At 35.4% G+C, this 20,270-nt stretch overlaps 2 protein-coding genes across 3 annotated transcripts; one reads left to right on the forward strand and one right to left on the reverse strand.

Annotated features, from left to right (window-relative positions):
* Window positions 1-4,772: 4,772 nt before the first annotated feature.
* On the forward strand, window positions 4,773-7,097 carry LOC116195027 (probable polyamine transporter At1g31830). Of its 2 annotated transcripts, none has more exons than XM_031523983.1 (2): window positions 4,773-5,121; window positions 5,474-7,097. In XM_031523983.1, the coding sequence occupies exon 2, from the start codon at window positions 5,513-5,515 to the stop codon at window positions 6,920-6,922; it is 1,410 nt and encodes a 469-aa protein (XP_031379843.1). In that variant the 5' UTR covers window positions 4,773-5,121; window positions 5,474-5,512; the 3' UTR covers window positions 6,923-7,097. The 2 variants fall into 2 exon arrangements, with proteins under 2 accessions (XP_031379843.1, XP_031379842.1); XM_031523982.1 differs by having other exon boundaries at window positions 4,774-5,015.
* LOC116195026 (transportin-1) lies at window positions 7,096-17,063 on the reverse strand. The gene is made up of 29 exons (XM_031523980.1): window positions 16,515-17,063; window positions 15,482-15,769; window positions 14,943-15,032; window positions 14,714-14,791; window positions 14,543-14,623; window positions 14,175-14,225; window positions 13,730-13,815; window positions 13,531-13,597; window positions 13,348-13,404; window positions 13,206-13,235; window positions 13,044-13,103; window positions 12,804-12,917; window positions 12,302-12,415; window positions 11,653-11,751; window positions 11,411-11,536; window positions 11,255-11,329; window positions 10,988-11,059; window positions 10,779-10,889; window positions 10,459-10,542; window positions 10,056-10,163; window positions 9,855-9,956; window positions 9,427-9,489; window positions 9,269-9,343; window positions 9,101-9,172; window positions 8,864-8,988; window positions 8,347-8,398; window positions 8,166-8,234; window positions 8,022-8,081; window positions 7,096-7,869 (listed from the first exon to the last, which is right to left on the reverse strand). Exons 1-29 carry the CDS (start codon window positions 16,698-16,700, stop codon window positions 7,786-7,788), a joined length of 2,679 nt encoding a protein of 892 aa, XP_031379840.1. The 5' UTR covers window positions 16,701-17,063; the 3' UTR covers window positions 7,096-7,785.
* Between the last annotated feature and the right edge of the window lie 3,207 nt (window positions 17,064-20,270).

Below are 20,270 nucleotides of genomic sequence, written 5' to 3' on the forward strand. Positions count from 1 at the left end.
AGTTGAGATAAAGTAATGATTGTGTTGTTGAATTGTGAAAAAAAAAGTAATGAGTAGTTTAGAAAATTTAGTATTAAAAATTGAATATAATAGTTAAAAAAATTAAAAAAAAGTAATAATTATGTGAATTGAAGATAAATGGAGTTGAATTAAATTTAAAAAAAAATTAAATCCAAGTACACCCTTGAATTTCAATATGGCATGAGACCGTCAATATAAGTTCTCAGGGAGTTATCGGTAGGTAGGAGTGTTCAGAAATAAATTGTCGGTCATAAATCCCCTAAAACCGTCCCATTCCAAACTGAAAAAATGTTTACATTATTTGGTTCCAAAAAAAAAAGCTAGAATGTGTTTGATTTCGGAATAAGCATAAAAAACCATGACTAATCTTGGATGTTTCTTTTCAATAAATATTATTATATTATATTTTTTTTAAAGAAAAATATTATTTGTATTCATCTCATCTTTCTAAAATGTTCGTGTGGCTCGAAGGTGATGATTTTTATGATTTATCATTGAACTTTTATTTGGCTCGTCGGAATGTTTGGGAATTCCCGGGGGATTCTTCCAACTCTTCCCCGTATTTTGCTTCGTTTGAATGGGATTTCTCACTTCTATCGGAACGGATCAACGGACTATCGGGTGGAAATCTTGTCCCGCGAGCCGTGAGATTCACTTTCCCAATTAGACGAGCGGTTTTCTCAAAATCCTCCGAAAAATTATTTCTTCTCATCCCACAAGACATTGTAATATTTTTTTAGTGGCCTTTATATATAATATTTAAATATCAAACACTACAACATTTACATTTTCAGTAATTTATTATACTTTCCGAACACAATCTATATATATACACATAAAACTGTATCTCACCCTATTAAATGGGGGTATAATAGTAAATATATTATAAATTAGTATATCATAATGGAAATTGAATAATATTAGTTATTACTGTAATTAAAGAAGATAATCCAAAAGAAACATTATGGAAGAATTTTAATATCTTATTGTTATTATATAAGCAACTGTTATTTTATTTTCAAATAAATATTTATATAATTTAAAGGAAATTAAGAATTATCAAACTTTACTTAATTATTAGCCTTGTGAAAGTTAAAATGAAGTAAGTATCTCATCGAAGTGAGTAGTCATCTTATCTAAAATTATTCAAATTTAGAGAACTTGATATATGACATATGAGTGAGGAAAAGACTATAGTGAATATCTAATGTTAAATTTTTATAGCCTCTATGATTATCGATCTTTTTTTCATTAACTAAAGTTAGGAATATCGCATCTTTTTTAATTTTATAATTATTTTCTTATAAATTGAATGGATAATTGAGATCATCTATATGAAATATTTTACATGAATTACATGCTTATGAACTTTTAAATTAATATTATCTAGCGTGAGTATGAAATTTATCGTAATAAAGTTTATGCAGTATAAAAACGTATAAATATATATCAATAATTATCTTAATATCTAACATTTCATAATAAATTTTCTTTACGAAATTCGTACAACACTTGCATGGGTTCAATAGCCTAGTAATTTTCATATTGGAATATATTTCTCGAGGATTTTCATAAATGGGATATAATATTCCCATCATTCTCAATATTCTCAGTAATCTAACAATTTCCAAACCATATAACCCCTTACTGAATTGTGTTATGAATAATATATGTGATCTTTTGTTTTTCGAAAGTTTGAAATCCGAGACGAAATGCTTAATCTAGTCGTGAAATCAGAAATTTCTTTTCAAAATGACAATACTTTTCTAATATTTTCTTGAAAATTCAATAAATAGTTCTAACTCAAGCTAAAAAGTGTATTGTCTTGTCCCAGTCCCATGCTCACCCCTTTGGTGATTGCATTTACTCAGTAAATTTGTTTGAATATAATTCATTAAAGGGAAGGGAAGGAAAGGGACGAGAAGTTATAATATTGATTGGATGGATGCGTTTTTTTTTTTTGTTATAAGGGACTCATGGTTTAGTACAATAAAATAGACATCATAATATTTAATAAATGGGCACGAATAGTCTTAATGAGTATCTAACTTACAACCTTTAAATTACTAGGAGAGGGCGTGCATCAATGTCGCTACACCCACTTTGATTGGCTGGATGTGTTTATTAAGAAAGGAGATGGAAGGATATGGGAGAAATTTTTACCTTATTTGGGTATATATATTAATAAGAAAAATGGAGGGGAAGGAAAATAATTTTAAATCTATATATAACGAAAATTTAATTGGGTGCATAATAAATGAGATTGAGTGCACAATAAATGCTTAGAATAATATTAAAAATTTTGGAAAAAGATAATAATTAAATATTTTTAGAAAATGCAATTAATGTATCTAAATCCCCATCTCGCTATATAATAATTACAAGAAAATTAAATGAATATGGAAAAAAAATTTAAAAAAACAAAGATAATAATTAAAAGTATTAATAAATGAAATTAAATGTACATAAATCTCTTACTAAATACATTTAAGAGAAATTTTTTGTTGCAATATTTTAATCATATATAAATGATAAATGTACATAAATAGTTACCACGATATTACAAAAATTGAGCCTAGCTTATAGAAATTAATATGAAAATTTTGATATTATTCTGAAAATTAATTAAGCATATATATAATTTATCATAAAAACTAAACTTATATATGTACGAGCATATTGAAAAGTAAATTTAAAAAATATGGAAAAAGAAAATTAGTGAACAAAGACAATAATTAAATATTTTTAATAGATGCAATGAATGTATCTAAATCTTCGGCTCACTATATAATAATTAAGAGAAAATTAAAAGAATATTAAAAAAATAAAAACAAAGACAATAATGAAAAGTATTTAATAAGTGCAATTAAATGTGCCTAAATCTCTTACTAAATACAATCAAGAGAACTTTTTTGTCGTAATATTTCAAATATATATATAAGTGATAAATGCATATAAACAGTTGACTTAACGCAACATTATAAAAATTAAGCCTAGTTTATAGAAATTGATATAAAAAATTTGATGTTCTTACGAAAATTAATGAAGCATATATGTAATTTATCATAAAAACTAAACATTATATGTACGAGCATATTGAAAAGTAAAATTTAAAAAGTATGGAAGAAGAAATTAAAAAACAAAGATAATAATTAAATATTTTTAATAAATGAAATTAGTGTATCTAAATCTCTAGCTCACTATATAATTATAATAAGAAAATTAAAAGAATATGAAAAAAATTTTAAAAGCAAAGATAATAATTAAAAATATTTAATACATGCAACTAAATGTACACAAATCTCTTACTAAATGCAATTGAGAGAAAATTTTTGCTGTAATTTTTCAATTATATATAAGTGATAAATGCATACACACAGTTAACTTAACACAATATTATGAAAATTGAGCCTAGCTTATAGAAATTGATTTAAAAATTTTGATATTGTTACTGAAATTAATGAAGCATATATATAATTTATCATAAAAACTAAATATATGTATGTACGAGCATATTGAAAAGTAAAATTTTAAAAATATGGAAAAAGAACATTAAAAAACAAAGATAATAATTAAATATTTTTAATAAATGCAATTAGTGTATCTAAATCTCCAGCTCACTATATAATAATTATAAGAATATTAAAAGAATATGGAAAAAAATTTTAAAACAGAGATAATAATTAAAAGTATTTAATACATGCAATTAAATGTACATAAATCTCTTACTAAATACAATTGAGAGGTAATTTTTATTGTAATAACTAAAAGTATTTTTATTGTAATTTTTATTTGTAAATAATATAAATGTATGAACACAAATCGGTACAAAACACGAGATTGAACACTAGTTAAATGACTATATTGTGCTTCTATGTGGACTTATTAGCAAAAGAACTTTTAAATAATTGAATAAAATCATTGGGATAATTTTTGAAAACTTGAAAATAGATTGTTTGAATAAAATGCGGCTCGGAAAACTTGAAAGGGTTGTTATTCTACCTTGATCGATGTATATTTTCTTAACATATGGTAAATATTTGTCTAACTTCCCCGACAAGTGGATTAACTTCAGTTGATTTGAACCTCAGTAGTTTGGACCTTTCAAAGTTCATTAGTTTGGACCTTTCAAAGTTCAGACCCATCTATCTACTCATCTATAGCTTGAAAGTGGTTGATTTTCCACATTCCTTTCAAATCCCTTCAACGAAGTTAGAAAGAATTTCCGGTTCAATCCTCGTCGCACAATGGAGCTATACGGTCCAAAATAGAGGATTCGTCCTCGCATTTATTTTCAGCTGTACGATAGTAAGAAATGCAAGTGAGAGGTACTTTCTGAGATAACAAATTTTCGTACATATTGTTTGATTCAAAAGAGCTATAACTATTGCTGCTTTCTCTAGAAACGGGTTAATTTCAATGGTCCTCATCAATGTAATCCGCTAATATGCGTACTAATCTGACACTGCGAAAGTGGTCTTTATTGGGATTCGGTCGTGGCTATCACGTGACTCTAGTACTTCAGACATGATAGGGAACCCGTATGCACGTGTATCATGTGACCAAAATTCGCTCTTAAAAGCTAATGGTCTACTCCTATGGTATTTGGGGGTTACAATGCAAAGACTCAAAAAATATCAGGGCCTAAAAGTGAGAAATCTCAACCTCAAGGGTGCCACCAAACATTTTCCCTGAAGAAGTCAAACTGTAATTTAGTATTTCACGAAGTCAAACTCCTCTTCCCCATTTATTGATGATAAAATGAAAAGCTTATGCAATGGTACCGTTTCCTTCTCTCTCCGTCACCGTTTACTCCGCTGTCGTTAATGGCTTCTCTTCTTCTCTGGGTTTGGGGTGCCGGTCGACTGCCAGAGGATATGCCGGGTCGCGATGTCGTGTCGGCACCTGAGGCCACTGCTGCGGCGGAGCCGACACGTGGAATCAGCTCAGCTCTCGAGCAGTGAACCGCTGTGATCTGTATCCGACGAGCAATGGCAAGCTCCTCTCTCTCTCTCTCTCTGCTAATTTACATATTGCTGTCAACGGAGTAGCAGTTCCAGTTCTTCGTTTCCGGTCACTGTGTTCCGATCAGAAGAAGAGGTAAGTCTTCTACGGCGTCTTTAAATTGAGGGTAGCCCGCCATGTCTGTGCTGTGTTTAAGCTCTGTCTGTGCTGTGGATCTGGGCACTGTATTTGATGGGAGATTTGAAAGAAAAAGGACGGATTTTTGCCCTTTGCATGCCCAGTGATTGATGAATACTTAGTGATTGTTATACCTTATGATCTCGATCTCTATTTTTCGCCTAGAGGAATTCCGGGTTCTGGCCTTACACGGCAACTTCTCTCTGGACTAGTGAACTTTGCTCTACCATTGTTCCGAACACGAGACTTGCGGGTCGTGACGGTGTGTGTGAGTTTTTCCTGAAAGTTTTTCGGGCTTCATTTTACGCAGAAGCATAGGAGTTCATCGACCAAGCAAATTTCTGTGCAAATGCGGGGACAGGACGATGCTGAGTCAACTTTGCTCGGGGAACATTCTTCGCCGAAACTGGAAAAGTTCCAGAAGGTTTCTATCATCCCTCTCGTGTTCCTCATCTTCTATGAGGTGTCAGGAGGCCCGTTCGGGGTGGAAGACAGCGTGAAGGCAGCTGGTCCCCTGCTGGCCCTTCTCGGCTTTTTGCTCTTTCCCGTCATATGGAGCGTTCCTGAAGCCCTAATAACAGCTGAGATGGGAACGATGTTCCCCGAGAACGGAGGTTACGTGGTCTGGGTCTCCTCGGCTCTGGGCCCATACTGGGGTTTCCAGCAGGGATGGATGAAGTGGCTTAGCGGAGTCATCGATAACGCGTTATATCCTGTCCTCTTCCTTGACTACGTCAAGTTGGCTATCCCGGCCTTAGAAGGAGGGCCGCCAAGAATCATTGCCATTCTTGCAATAACCGTGGCTCTCACTTATATGAACTATCGAGGATTGACTATAGTCGGGTGGGTTGCAATATTATTAGGAGTTTTTTCACTTCTCCCCTTTGTGGTCATGGGGTTCATCGCGATCCCTAGGCTGGAACCGTCGAGGTGGGTCCAAGTTGATCTTGGGAACGTGGACTGGGGATTGTACCTGAATACTCTCTTCTGGAATTTGAATTACTGGGATTCTATCAGCACTCTTGCCGGAGAAGTCGACAATCCATGCAGAACCCTTCCCAGAGCATTATTTTACGGTGTCATTTTAGTTGTCCTGAGCTACTTCTTCCCCCTCCTCATTGGGACCGGAGCACTTCCAGTCAATCGCGATGAGTGGTCGGATGGGTATTTTTCAAACATTGCTTCAATAATCGGAGGAGTCTGGCTTAGGACTTGGATCCAGGGAGCTTCTGCTTTATCGAATATGGGAATGTTTGTAGCCGAGATGAGCAGCGATTCTTTTCAGCTTTTAGGAATGGCCGAGAGGGGCATGCTCCCTGAGTTCTTTGCTAAGAGGTCCCGCTATGGGACCCCTCTCACAGGGATAATATTCTCGGCTTCTGGCGTGATTCTGCTCTCGTGGCTCAGCTTCCAGGAGATTGTGGCCGCGGAGAACTTCCTCTACTGCTTTGGCATGATAATGGAGTTCGTCGCATTCGTGAAGCTGCGAGTCAAACATCCCGAGGCTGCAAGGCCATATAAGATACCCATAGGCACAGTCGGTTCGATTCTCATGTGCATTCCTCCTACGGTTTTGCTTCTCGTGGTGGTGGCCCTTGCCTCTCACAAGGTGATGGCCCTCAGTCTCTTAGCTGTGGTGGTTGGTCTGGTTCTAGAACCTTGCCTTCGTTACACTGAGAAGAAGCATTGGGTTCGATTTAGCATCAGTTCGGACCTTCCGGAGTTTTACCCACTTTATCACCAATGCAACGAACCCTGAGGCCCACGCCACATCTTTTGGTAACTCAAGATCCATGTAAATATCAGCAGAATGCAATTCACTTTCTCCTCATGTACGCAGATGGTTTCCGAATACGAACTGCATATCGGAGCTCAAAATCCGGCTTTTCCCGGTAAAGAATCATTGAAATTAGAAGATGGACAACATTGAAATACACAAATTCAAATTTTTTTTCCCCATTCTCATTTCATAAATAAACAAGAGAAAACCAACATATTCTTCACATCTCTCAATCTACGGTACGGACGTGAAATCAGACAAAAGACAGCAAAATCAATGACTTATGGACCCAACATACCAAAAACAGTTGTTGCTCCCACAAACCAAAAGCTATGGCTGCTCCATCCGAGCCAGAACCCGCAAGCTTCGTCTACGGTACAACACAAATTCACCTCAGAACAGAACGTAAACCTAATAACCTTAATTCCCCCGAAAATAAATAATGAAGAAATCAGAAACCATAAATTAGGAAAAGAAAAAAAAAAAAAACTCTTTACACATCTAGAACTCAACACTCGGGGGACGAATCTAAAGACGTAAAAGAATCCATAGTTGCATATATATATATATTTATATAACATCTTTAACCCGAACTTCATCTTCATCAACGTTCCTCTTTATGAAGGGCATGTTGGACCTCATGGAGGGGCCATGTTCACTCTATACGATACGACTGTGTAACGTCGTCCCTAGCGGGCTGACCTGGTTCCAATCTAAATATGTATGGACCGAAAATGCTTGGGTGATGATGCGCAAAATCACTGAAGCTCTGTTGTGATTGCAGGCTCAAATTCAGCAGTTGATGGTGGGGTAAAATGGCACAAATCAGCTGTCAAAAATTGCTAGACTTGGTACTTTGAGAGCTTGTCTTTCACAGGGGGCTCCAACGCAGACATGCACTGATCCCATGCTCCATTCCTCAGCATCTGAAGAATCGAGGGGATTCATTACAAAGAGAAGATGCCGAGTAAGTCCCAATTATCTAAAATGACACCGAGATGGAATTGTCTCGATTGGTCTAAACATTCACTCTTTATATCAGAATCAAAGAAAATCTTTAAGCAAGCAAAACACTGACCTGCTTATAACCATGTAACACCTGACAAAGTTCATTTTGCAGCTCCTCGCTTCGAATTTCCTACAACCACGTAAATGCAAAATATTGTGTTTAGCATATATTATCAAGAAACTAGCTTTAATACGAGCTAAGTGACACTCTTACATTCCAACTCGCGATGGCATTACACATGAAAACCAAAGAAGTTAAAGCCCCTGATGGATTAGCTCTCACCTGCAGGTACATTTAAAAAGAGAGGGAAAAAAATTAATATATCGAATAAAAAATGTCAAGCCGAATTGCTCCGAGGAATTCAGAAAGAATATGGGAGGCAAGAAGAGCATACCAAAGCACATAAACCCCGAAAAGCGTCCTCCTTTTCAATGTCATCACGTATCCTAAGTAAATACAAGTTCCTCATCAGAACCCTTAAAATATAATGCTGTTCAGAGAAAGATATATCCACAAACTGCATGCCCCTCTTAACAATATTATGGAGTTTCTTAGACTTCCATTTTATAAATATTAATGTCCACTTTCCTTAACATACATACAAGATTTGCTATTATCCTTTTTTAGCATATCTTTGATTAAAGGTATTTCAGCATCTGCAATATTAACCAGTTTGTTAGACCTTATTTTCCTGATCACTAACACCTAAGTTCCGCAGAGCTGTACGGCATTTCAACATCTCATAACTATTTTATATCAACTGTATGCAAAAACTTACTGAAAAATTATGCAAAGATTCCAGAATCCTAATTAGTAACATTATGAAACAGAAAATTTTAATCATCTCTATATACATGTCTTTCTCCTTTGAAGTTTGAAGAGAGCGTCTCTTAATGAAAGCTAACACTTACATTGCCAAAGCAGCACACCACGGTTGCATGAAGTGCTCCATATGTGGAGACACAAGCTCCGGGCAAGCCCATGAAAGCCGACCTAGAGTTATCGCACTATTTTCAACAAGTGACTTGTTGAGCTCCTGTTCATCAGCAATAAAAAGAATATAAAAAAATAAAAATAAAAACCAAAATCAGCATAGTCCGCAAAACACTCGCATAACCAATATACATAGAGAGAGGGGAAGATTATACCTCAGCATGTTGAAGAATAGGAACTAAGCATGACATAACTGTCATGACAACTGGAGAGACCTCTTGCCGAATCTGAATCGAAATATGCGAATATACAACAATAAGGCAAAAGCCACAAAATAAAAAACTTGTCAACAAAAACAGACAAAATTTAGAGCATCAATATACCTTGACTGCGAGTTCCCCGATTGCCCAACAGGCGTTATTTGCAACTGACAGAGACTCCTTCAACTTAGGAGATGCCTACATAAGGTGTGCCAATAGGTGAAGCTAGAATCCTGACTAGTTACATGTAGCTCCAAATTGAAAAGGCAACTTTCACTTACCAGTTGTTTCGCTGCAATATCAAGGTATTCAGCCACCCGAGGATGCAAATGGGCAGGGCATGCCTGAGGATAATAGAGGTAGTTTTTCATGTACATTTCACACTATTTTCCTAATCCAATGGAGGTTATTATTGATGTATAAACATATCATTAGGTTTTTGGGAAACTAAAAATTACATTGAAGATAATTGTATAGACTAGGCATTGGAACATGGAAATTGAAATTATAGGGTGACACTGACGAATGAGGCTTCTAGATATTTAAATTAAGAGCATGAACATGTTAAGAGCCAAGGCCCAACGATAGAAGCCTTAAATATATAGATAAGGGAGTGTTATGATACTCATTAGTTTCCAAAAAATAAAGCAAAACTGGAGATAAAAACAACATTAATTTGAAAGACAAAGATGATGAGATCCCAACTTACCCTTGCAAGATCTCCAAGCAGCGCAAAGGAGCTTTGACGTACATCAGATGCATCATCCATACAGCATTGCAGGAGCAAATCACTCAAACGACTTTTAGAAACCTAACAATGATTTAAAAAAATAAATAAATTACATAGTAAAGGGCAAGAAATATGTCAGGTTTCAACAAATCATATCATTACACAGAAGAGAAGACATACCAAGCTTTCTATACCGCTGCCAAGACCCTCTGTAAGTCCGGAAAGCAGGTCAAGAGAGCAGACCACAAATTCTTTATCATACTGGAGTCCAGCTGCAGCAGGATCAACCTGCAATCAATGTTCAAACATTACATTTCTAACATAACAGGCAAATTCAACTAGTAATACTGTTCAATAGGACAAAAGACTAATTCTTGTGCAATTTTTCAGGCAAAGAAGAATTTGAAGAGGAAAAAAGAAGAGGGGGGGGGGGGGGGGGGGGGGGGGAGATACTACAATTAACTGGTAATGATAAGCAGACGGAGCAGTCACAGAGGTACACATACATGGTGGGCAATGACAAAATCATTCATGGAGAAACTTCATAGAACCAGAAACATGACATAATAGATAGATACGCTACCTTTGCTTGCTGCTGAATTTGTATAATGCGTACGGATCTCTCAAATACTGGTTCAACGAATTGACAAAATCCAGTACCTAATGCCTGGAAAAGTAATGACTCGTTAGGTTTAGGCTTTACACATATACAAACAATTTTTGCATTCTTCACGCGCAACTGTGGTAACACAGATGCCTAAGCACCCATTATTATGTCCTCTATGATATACAAAATCAGCCCATTTCAGTTACTAACTGCAAAATTGTGTTCCCATATCCAAACTCCAGAACGCAACTAATCAACACAACAACAGGAGCTAAGAGGCAAGGAGGTGGCCGTACCAGTGCAATAGACGTGAAGCATTCCAACAAGGGGAAAAGATCCTTGTCTGCGTCTGAAAGTTGTTGCCACTTAGCAATCAGTGGAGGCATTAGGATCTTGAGATAAGTGGGCTGCATAAACAGTTCAAATGTTGTGAAGATGTCATATTCATTTATTGGACCCCACTTGCAAGCAACGTGTTAGAGACAGTAAAAGTATGGGAATATACCTGATTTAGTTCTCTACCAACAGCATCTGCTAGTGTTCCAATTGCATCATAAACAATCCTGAGGTTCCGTTTCTGCGTACAGCAAAGATCACATTAAAACCAAACATGAGACAGACTATAAAATAACCTAATTCAGGAAGGTTATCTAATTCTATGCAACCTAGATTTGATTCATCACAAAGGACCAGCTTAACAACCCCGTCCATCTAAAACAATACGGTAGCTTAATATAAAATCAATCAATTGTGCCTGCATTGAAATAGGAACCTGATATTTCCCATATGCAGACATAAGATGCTGCAAAATAATTTCCAACTTCGGAGCCAGTTCTTCGCCAGCTTCCTGTTTGGAAATAACACTGGTACTAAGATACATGCTAAGGTTGTTAAAGGAAAAAAAAAACTTTTAGGCAATGGTCAAGACCTCCTCGAGTGTTGCAAAAGCAGAGCAAGCAGCCTCCTGCACCTTCTTGTTATCATCTAAAATTCTTCGCAAGAGCCCCATAAGCACGTATTCAAATTGCTCTCGGCCTTTCGGGTGACCAACTCCCTAAAACAAATAAATAGAAATTTGAGATAACTACAACTTGCGTAATGTATGTCTGCTAAATAGAAACACTGGGACTAGTAGAGAACGCAAATTACATGGCCAGAATTTAATATTACCTCAACAATATATTTGCTAAAACGAGAGAGGGTCCAGCAAGTAATACTTCGGATGAGTGGAAACTTATCGTCCAACAGAGGGATAAGAAATGCTATAATCTGCACCATTTTAAAAATCACACGCATTGTATATATAAGCAGAAAACGAGATAAAAAGATAGGAAGTTGGTTATAGAAATTAGTGAGTGACGAAATGGAAACAAGTGCATGTCATGCATGAATAAGTTGCAGTAGGATAAAACACCACACACACACACACATATGTATATTCAAAGAAAAGGGGAACAGTATGAAGATAAATAAATTACTCACTTTGCAAACTACTAGTCCTAAGCAAAGGTCAAGCGAATATATGTCAAAGTACTCACAACACTCGAAATCAGGATTGCATCGTACTCTACCCCCACCCAACATATACATATTCCTAGGGTTTTATATACCCTCCCTCCTCCCTCCTAGTATCCCCTTTTAGGACTCCTGCACGCACCCAAAAACCCCCCCTTCCTCCCCTTCCCCACCCCCCCCCTAACCCCACCACCAAAAAAAAAAAAAATTAATATAATATATTCAAATGATAAGTCAGCGACATTAAAACTGGAGAAAATGAAATAGCACAATTTTCTTTATCATGCATCACTGATTAGTTTACCTCCGCCAAATGAGGATAGAGACCACTTATGCAACCTTCAGCAACCGCACCAAGGGCTAAAACTGCAGCTTCCCTTTCTTTCCATGCATCATCTCCAGTGGCTGACAACTTAGCCTGCAAAAAACACACAAAGATTAAAGAACTAAAACAAAGCCCCTGAGATATATTTGCACCCAATTCTATAAGAAACAAATCCTTTCAAATAATGAGCTATCAGACTACTTGTGATCTGATGCACGCTAATTCTAAGATTCTGACGACTTAAAAATAAAAATTCCACTATTCCTAGAATATGAGGGCAACTCTAAATCATGGAAAGTTAAAATAAAAAAGATGAAAAATTCAACGAAAAATTCTAATAATTTACAGCAGTTAAGAGGATGAAGAACATATAGACACATATATATTAAAACTACTACTTGACGCTTAATATAAAAGGAGAGGAAAAAAATGGCCAAGCAACAATTCTATATGTTAATCTAGAGGAGAGCCAATCACATACCTGAATTATCGGCATTAATGCAGGAAGGATTTCGTCGCCGAAGACATTTGAGAGAAAATCAAGACCAGCAGCACTACATTTCCGCAAATTCCATACATTAACAATATCTTCATCCTGCAATTATTTGGATATCTATATCTTAGGCAAAAGAACATCTTATAATCTTAATAAATTAAACAATACTGCATACATATCTTGGGAATTATATTTGTAGACCCATGTCAAAAGTAAACTACATACATCATCTTCCTCATACTCAGACCCATGAAGTCGTGATGTATGAAAACGGGGCTTGATATCCTGCAATAGGAGAAATCAAACAAACAGATGAATTCTCACACCTTTGGTGAGTAAAGCACCATAAAAGTAAAATGATAATATAACATTAATCATAAATCAAACCTGATCTCTATCGGGGAGAGAATCTTCTTCCTACAAATATCGAAGAGGAAATTGTAAAATCACAGCAAAGAGATCTGCTAAGAGTTAAATAGAGAAGTAGAATAATAAAACTGACCTATTCATCCGAAAAAAAAAAACTGACCTCAGCATCAACAAGTGACTCGTCATCCTCAGCATAAGCCATGTTTGATAATAACACCTACAATTGAAAAAATAATAATAATAAACAAACAAACAAATAAAGTATAAGCAGCAGTAGTAGTTGAAAGGACACTCCATCTATACATCTAGAGGCAAAAGTAAATTTATCTCTATATAGACGCACTGGAATAAGTCTTGGCAAGAATTCTCTCAAGTTTTCAGGAGGCAACTGAGCATCACAATACGCAGACCTGCAAGTCATCACCAGATAAATCATTAAGCATTAAATTTATGGAATCAATGAAGTTAAGAATCAAGAGTTATAGCTGGACTTAGAAAATCAATTTTCTTCAATAAATGTGTCTCATGTTGGGAGGAGATACCAGAATTCACAAGCTTCCAAAGCCACTTCATCATCAGAATCCTTGTTCACTTGCAGAATATACTCAATAACGTTCCTCAGATGAGGCTGCAAATAAAGTTACCATAACCAAGCTGTAAGAGATCAACCCTGCTTCAGAGAATATGGTTATCTTTCCCAAGAAAGAAAGTAAAAGAAAAGGAGCAAACCAGTCACTAAGAAAAAATCACTACTAACTAAAACATCACGATCTTGGCATCTCGTAGTCTAGCGCTCCCAGGCACCTACTAAATCAAAATCACAAGAAATGCCAAAGAAAAGCCAGAATTTTCCGAGCTAAGTTGTCTATGAAGTAATAATGAAAACACAAGGTCCATATTGATGGCGATTTAGGCACTCAAAACCATAAAAAACTTCTAGAGAAAGACAAATAATATGAAACAACCAGGTGCAGCGAATCAACCAACCTCCAAGAAATCTGGACGGACTTCAATGAGTTGAACAAATGCTGAGCAAACCTGCCAGCATCAATAGAAGATATATCAAAAAAATCAGGAAAGAGCTTAACATATCCCGTGATAATCACAAACCAAGGCATGACATTATGAATTCGCAGTTTCCACTCAAATTAGTTGCCTTCACTCGCTACCACATAAAAAACAATGAGAATGTCGAATGTTCATCACATATCTTGCATTTAAAGTTATTCAACATAATTAAATACATACATTAGGAAAATTATCCAAGAGAAATAATAAGCACAAAATAACAAAATATCGCATTCACCTTATTTATGTCCATCATATGCATATCAAAATTAGAATATGATACTCACCAATTTGCGCACTTCTCCAGCTGAATCGTTTGCTAAAATGAACAATCCTTGAAGATATTTATCCATTGATGCATATAAAGCCTAATGCATGGCCATGAATTAGTATCTCAAATAAAGAATCGATGGCATGAGCCAGAAAAAGGAAAATTGACCAAGTCAATAAGTACTCACAGCAGGCATCAGCATTATGTATTGATTTACGGATGCCAAAGCAAGCTTTCTTAAAGATGTGTGAGGTGACTGGAAAAACTGCACAAGCACAAGCCAAATAAGAAAAAACATGCAATGGTTCAATAGTTCAACAAAACTATTTATAACAAAGTCTATCATCTATGACATGCTTTGTAAGAGAATGTAGTTCGATAAACTCGAACAAGACACATAAGTAGACTTCTCTTACCTGAAACAATCTTGGAAGGAATACATTAATAGGTCGTTCTGGTACGCCAGGAATATTTGAATCGAGCACTTGGGGTATATCTTCGCAAATCTGTACCAAATCCAATGCCAACCATTATATTTACGTAAAATGGTCCCAATATCAACCATTTCAGAACTTCTCCTCATACAGATTTAAAAAAATAATAATAATAAAACCACTATTTGATTGAAACCATTTGTATATTCTTTGCATTTACACCTGAAGAAACTAGGGACAGAAGAAGTGCCTTCATATGTTCAACGTATTTTTACTATATATATACACACACACACACACACATTATACTCATCAGCTACAAAGCATGATAAACGGTCCGAACAAATAAAATATCAAGAAGATTGTCAATGCAAGTGCCAAATTTACAATATTATTTTTTTAGACCAACACATAGGACTTGACTAGCCACTCAGACTAGTTCACAGCTCAATTTACATCAAAAGTCCCATCAAAACTCAAAAACTATAATACTTCGATAAAATCTAAAGATCGAATCCTACCTTGGACAAAGCATCCATGGCACCTTCCATGTGGTTTAGGTCGTTACTGTCCAAGCAAGTCACCAGTGCCTGCAACAACTCGGGCCATCCCAAAACTCCTCCTATTTGAACGACCACACTTATGATAGTTCCGACGGTGGATCTGATGTGCCTGTCAACCGACCCTAAACAAGGCAATAGCTCTGATTTTATGTACTGCTGATGGGCAGGATTCATGGACAAGAAAGCCGTTCTAAGGTTATTCTTCAGGAGCAAGCCAGCTGCTTGTCGGACCTCAATGGATTTCCCCTGTTAAACCATATAAGATTGAATTAGCAGCAACTTTAAAGCTCGCAGATGCCTGCGGAAAGAGCATTTGGTAGAGCAAATTTGCTCCTACACTCGTATAGCCAATGGTGGACCAAGACCGACAATGCAAGACATTGAACTTCTGCTACTGCCTACATTATAATTAGTAAGGTTCCGGGATATTGCCCCCCTGTAATTTCCCAGACTTCTGAAGAAGAGGAGAAGATAATTCTACTTCAAATTAATCCAGACATATTCAGAGACAACGCTTGGACTAAAAGTTAAAAATTGTTCCAGTTTCCTTCTTTCATGGGTCACTGCACCAATTGGCATAAACTTTCCATAATATTTTTTTATTTTTTATTTTAAAAAAGAGTACTGAGAAGGATTCCACGGAGTACAGCTGAGCTGAGAACGTCTTCTATCAAGTTTCCATCTTTCGGGGAAAAACTGGAAGTGGATTTTACCGTAACCAACACCTTTTTCAGGTACTGCAATTTGTACAAACACAATTCCACTAGCTGACAACACCTTACTGCATTCATAATACTAATTAAGGAATCACCTTTCTGTTGAAAAAGAAAAACAAAACAAAAAAAAAAAAGGACAAGAACTTTCTCCAACCAATCCTCTAATGTCAATTTCAAGTCAATACTCATTGAGACGACCTCGATCAGGAGTCGTCGTCAACCCCAACAGAGCACTCGCAATCATCATCATCGTCAATCTCCGCTAAACATAATACCTCGGCGCGGGCCAGGATGAAGGCAAGGTAGTTGTTGAAATCGGGGAACTGGGAATAGTGCTGGAGCTGCTGCCAAATCTGGGACTTGTCGGCGGTGGAGGTCGGGGATATTTGCTCCTCCAGCAGCCCGCAGATCTCCTTGAAACCCTCCTCCTGCGGCTGCCACGTCGCGGCCCCTGCTGCCATCTTTACTTCACCGGCTTCGGCGGCGGCGGATGATATGCCGTGATTCCCTTCCCGCTTCCAATCGCCCAATCAATTCAGCGCCACGTGCGGGGCAATTCCTGGAACCCGAAGGGGTTTGGGGGTGAAAGGAAGGGTTTTGGTGGGCGAGAAGGGTAGCAAAGAGAGAGAGATAGAGAGAGAGAGACGAGAAGGGCTGTTTGGCTGCAGAGAGAGAGAGGTGGGGGGGAATGGAATATGTCTTTCCGTTCCGCGGAGAGAGAGAGAGAGAGAGAGAGAGAGAGAGACCGCTGCTCTGTCTCCGTATTTGCTTCGAATTATGCAGAGTCCGGCGGTCAGGTCCAGAACCGGAAGACTTTGTGAAGAGACAAATTCGGTTCTCTCCTCCTCCTCAGCAATTTGCTGTCTTTTTTCTTTTTCATTTAATTCATATACTTTCTTTTACAATATTATTTATTTATATCTAATCTTTCTTCTCTTCTATTTATTATATTTATTCATTATATGATCACTATGATAGTTCCATATCATATCATCGTATGATTGGTGCTTCGAGTTACCGTGATTAGGCCTGATGTCAATATTGGAACACCACGCCATTGTAAGTTGTAACTTTATCAATGATGCGGCGATAGCACAACTCCCCTATCGGGAAAATTATTAAATTGGACTAACAATAATTACGTGTGGCTCTGTTGTAAGTAAGTGTTTGCCTCTTCAGTCTCAGAAAATCTTCAATCCTTAGCTCAAAGAAGCGCAAAATAAGCAAATGAATGTGTTCCCTTCTTCAATGGGTCATTTGTTTCGATAGAAAGTGTCTAGGGTAAATTTTTTAAATTTTCAACAAATTTTATATCGATGTAAAGTGAAATTGTAAACAATTTTTCCATATTAAAATTTTAGAACCGTGATTGGAAAAATTTTTACAAGCACAATCTTATAATGTTCTTTGATTACAACGATCTGACCATGTATTGTATCCTTAAAAAGCAAAGCTTCTATACGGTTTCACTCATTTTAATAATTTAATAATAGAGTCTACAAGCGCTTTCCGCGAGGTAAATGTAAAATTTATTTTTCCCAGTATGGTTATGATTGTGTTGATTTGGAAAAAGAAGAAAAGAAGAAGGATGAGAAACTAAAAGTTAGAATTGGAGATAAAATATGAAAAAAAAAACACGCGCACACACACAAAGACAATGTAAAAAAACGTGGGATTCGGATTTTGAAAAAGGAGAGAGTAAAATATATGTTGACATGTGGGAGGATAGGAAGAGAAAATAAAATGTTAAATAGATAATATTAATTTTTAACTCTTCTCTTTTATTTTAAACTAGTCATCTAATATGCGCGTTGCACAGGCAGAGTGACTCAAAAGATTCATGTGAAGGAATGACTCAAAGGACTTTTGTGGAAGTCTCACATCTTACAAACAGAGAGCTTTTGTTAAGGTATCAAAATTAATATATATAATAATATAGGTCATATTATATTAAAACTAAGAATGGGGTAATTTCGACTTTTGTTAACACCTTATAAATGAAGAGATAGTTGCAATATTAGACTTTCACTATAATAATAATAATATACAAGATTTTTACCGAATATAAAAATCTCATATTTCGACTCATAATTTAGAGAAATGCTTTCATAATTGAATTATTATACAAACATCTCTTAATCCAACAAGAATAAATTATGCCTATAAAAAAAAGTAAATTCTTGTAAAAAATTATATCATGTATCATAACTTTTTATTATTTTCTTAATTTTATCCCTTTTTTTCTCAATTTTTTCCTAATCTTTTCATAATTTCTCAAATTTATCCAAACTTATTGGGATAATATTAAGAAAATAGTAAAATATTAGAATAAAATTGAGAAATTATCGAAATATTGAGATAAAATTGAGAAAACATTAAAAGGTTTGGATAAAACTAAGAAGCAACAAAAAGTTTATGATATATTGTGTAATTTTTTCCTTATATCCGGATATACGCACTCTTCACGTCAGTTCCGTTAAGCAATTAACGAGTCACATCAATGTTTCTTTAAAAAATGAACGGAATTTTTATGACGGGATAGATTTGAAACCAAACTATTAACGTTATGATATCTCAAAAAAATCGATATTGGAATAAAATTAAGATAATATGTAAAAATTGGGAGGTATGATGTTATTTTTCCTAATTTTTTTCATGAATTCCTATTCTTTAAGGGTAAAAAAAGGAGTAATTTTTATTTTGGAAGAATAATTAATTAATTTATATATGGAGAGAGAGCATATAGTATAGTTGATGGAGAGATGGGCTGTTCACCAATGAGCACGAGGGGAGAGGGAGGGGGCTGTCTGGTCTCGGTGCGGTGCAGTGCACTTTTCTTACCGTGGACTGGAGGAGGATCATAAGGCTGCCTCCAGTGGGACCCTGGCCCCGCCTCCCCGTGGGATCCCTGCCTTCCACTTTTAATTTTTTAAAAAAAAAAATTGGATGCAGCGGCCTTCGGAGATATTTAATTTATTTTTTGTAATAATTTATTTTGTTTCTTTTGCATTTTTTGTAAATTTAATTAGTTTAATTAATTTAAATTATTAAGAATATATATTAATTATATATAATAGTAGTTATATATTTTAATTAATATAATATGAATATAGGCTCGGATCAGATACACTAAAATTAGAGATACGGATGGAATGGACATTTTTCCTTTCCTTTGAAATTTATTTTTTATTTGATGTAACGCTTACTTGAAAGTAGGAAATCCAGTTTAGAGATAGGGTGAGACCCCACGAAGAAAGCATAAATGATAATCATTCCATCATCCCCCTGGCCCCACCCAAAATCATGATCTGAGATCTTGTTGTTGTTGTTGTTGGTGTCCGTCCCAGAAAAAGCAGCGAAAACAACATTCTCCCTGTAATTTTCCTTTTTCTTCTTTTTTTTTTTGTTGTTGTCTGTTGGGATAATTAATTTTAAAATTTCACCAAAAAAAAAATCCTACTCTGCTTGAATGTCTCAAAATAAAAAAGTACATATTTATTACATATAAAAAACATGTAGTTGTACTTGCAAGAAATGAAATCACATTAAACAAATTTCGTATTTATCTATATATATTATAAAAGTTAAAGCAACTCACCATATAATATATAAGAGCTTATGATTGAGTGACTTTTAAAATTCCTATCAATCATTGTACAACAAATGACGTGCAATTATTGTGCTACATTACACGTGAAACTCCAAATATTATTAGCTATAGAATTCGAAAAAGCTTTTACATTTTATATATAGATATATATGTTATGCATAGCATAAAAATAAACTTTAATTAAAAAATTATCACAACTGAAAAAGAAGATGGAAATTAACTTCCTCATAAACAAAGATTCATCACGATTAAATTTTATGCTAACTATACCATTTGACTTTCTTAATACATATATGCGATAACTCTAGCCCGTACATATGTACTAACCATTCATCTAGTTCATATAAAGAGACAATTGTGCTTCAATTTTTCTTGGAATTTATGCATTGTCAATCCTAGTATATTCTATATATATATATAT

This window comes from Punica granatum, chromosome 2 (genome assembly GCF_007655135.1).
Source record: "Punica granatum isolate Tunisia-2019 chromosome 2, ASM765513v2, whole genome shotgun sequence".
In the NCBI taxonomy this organism is placed as follows: Eukaryota; Viridiplantae; Streptophyta; class Magnoliopsida; order Myrtales; family Lythraceae; genus Punica; species Punica granatum.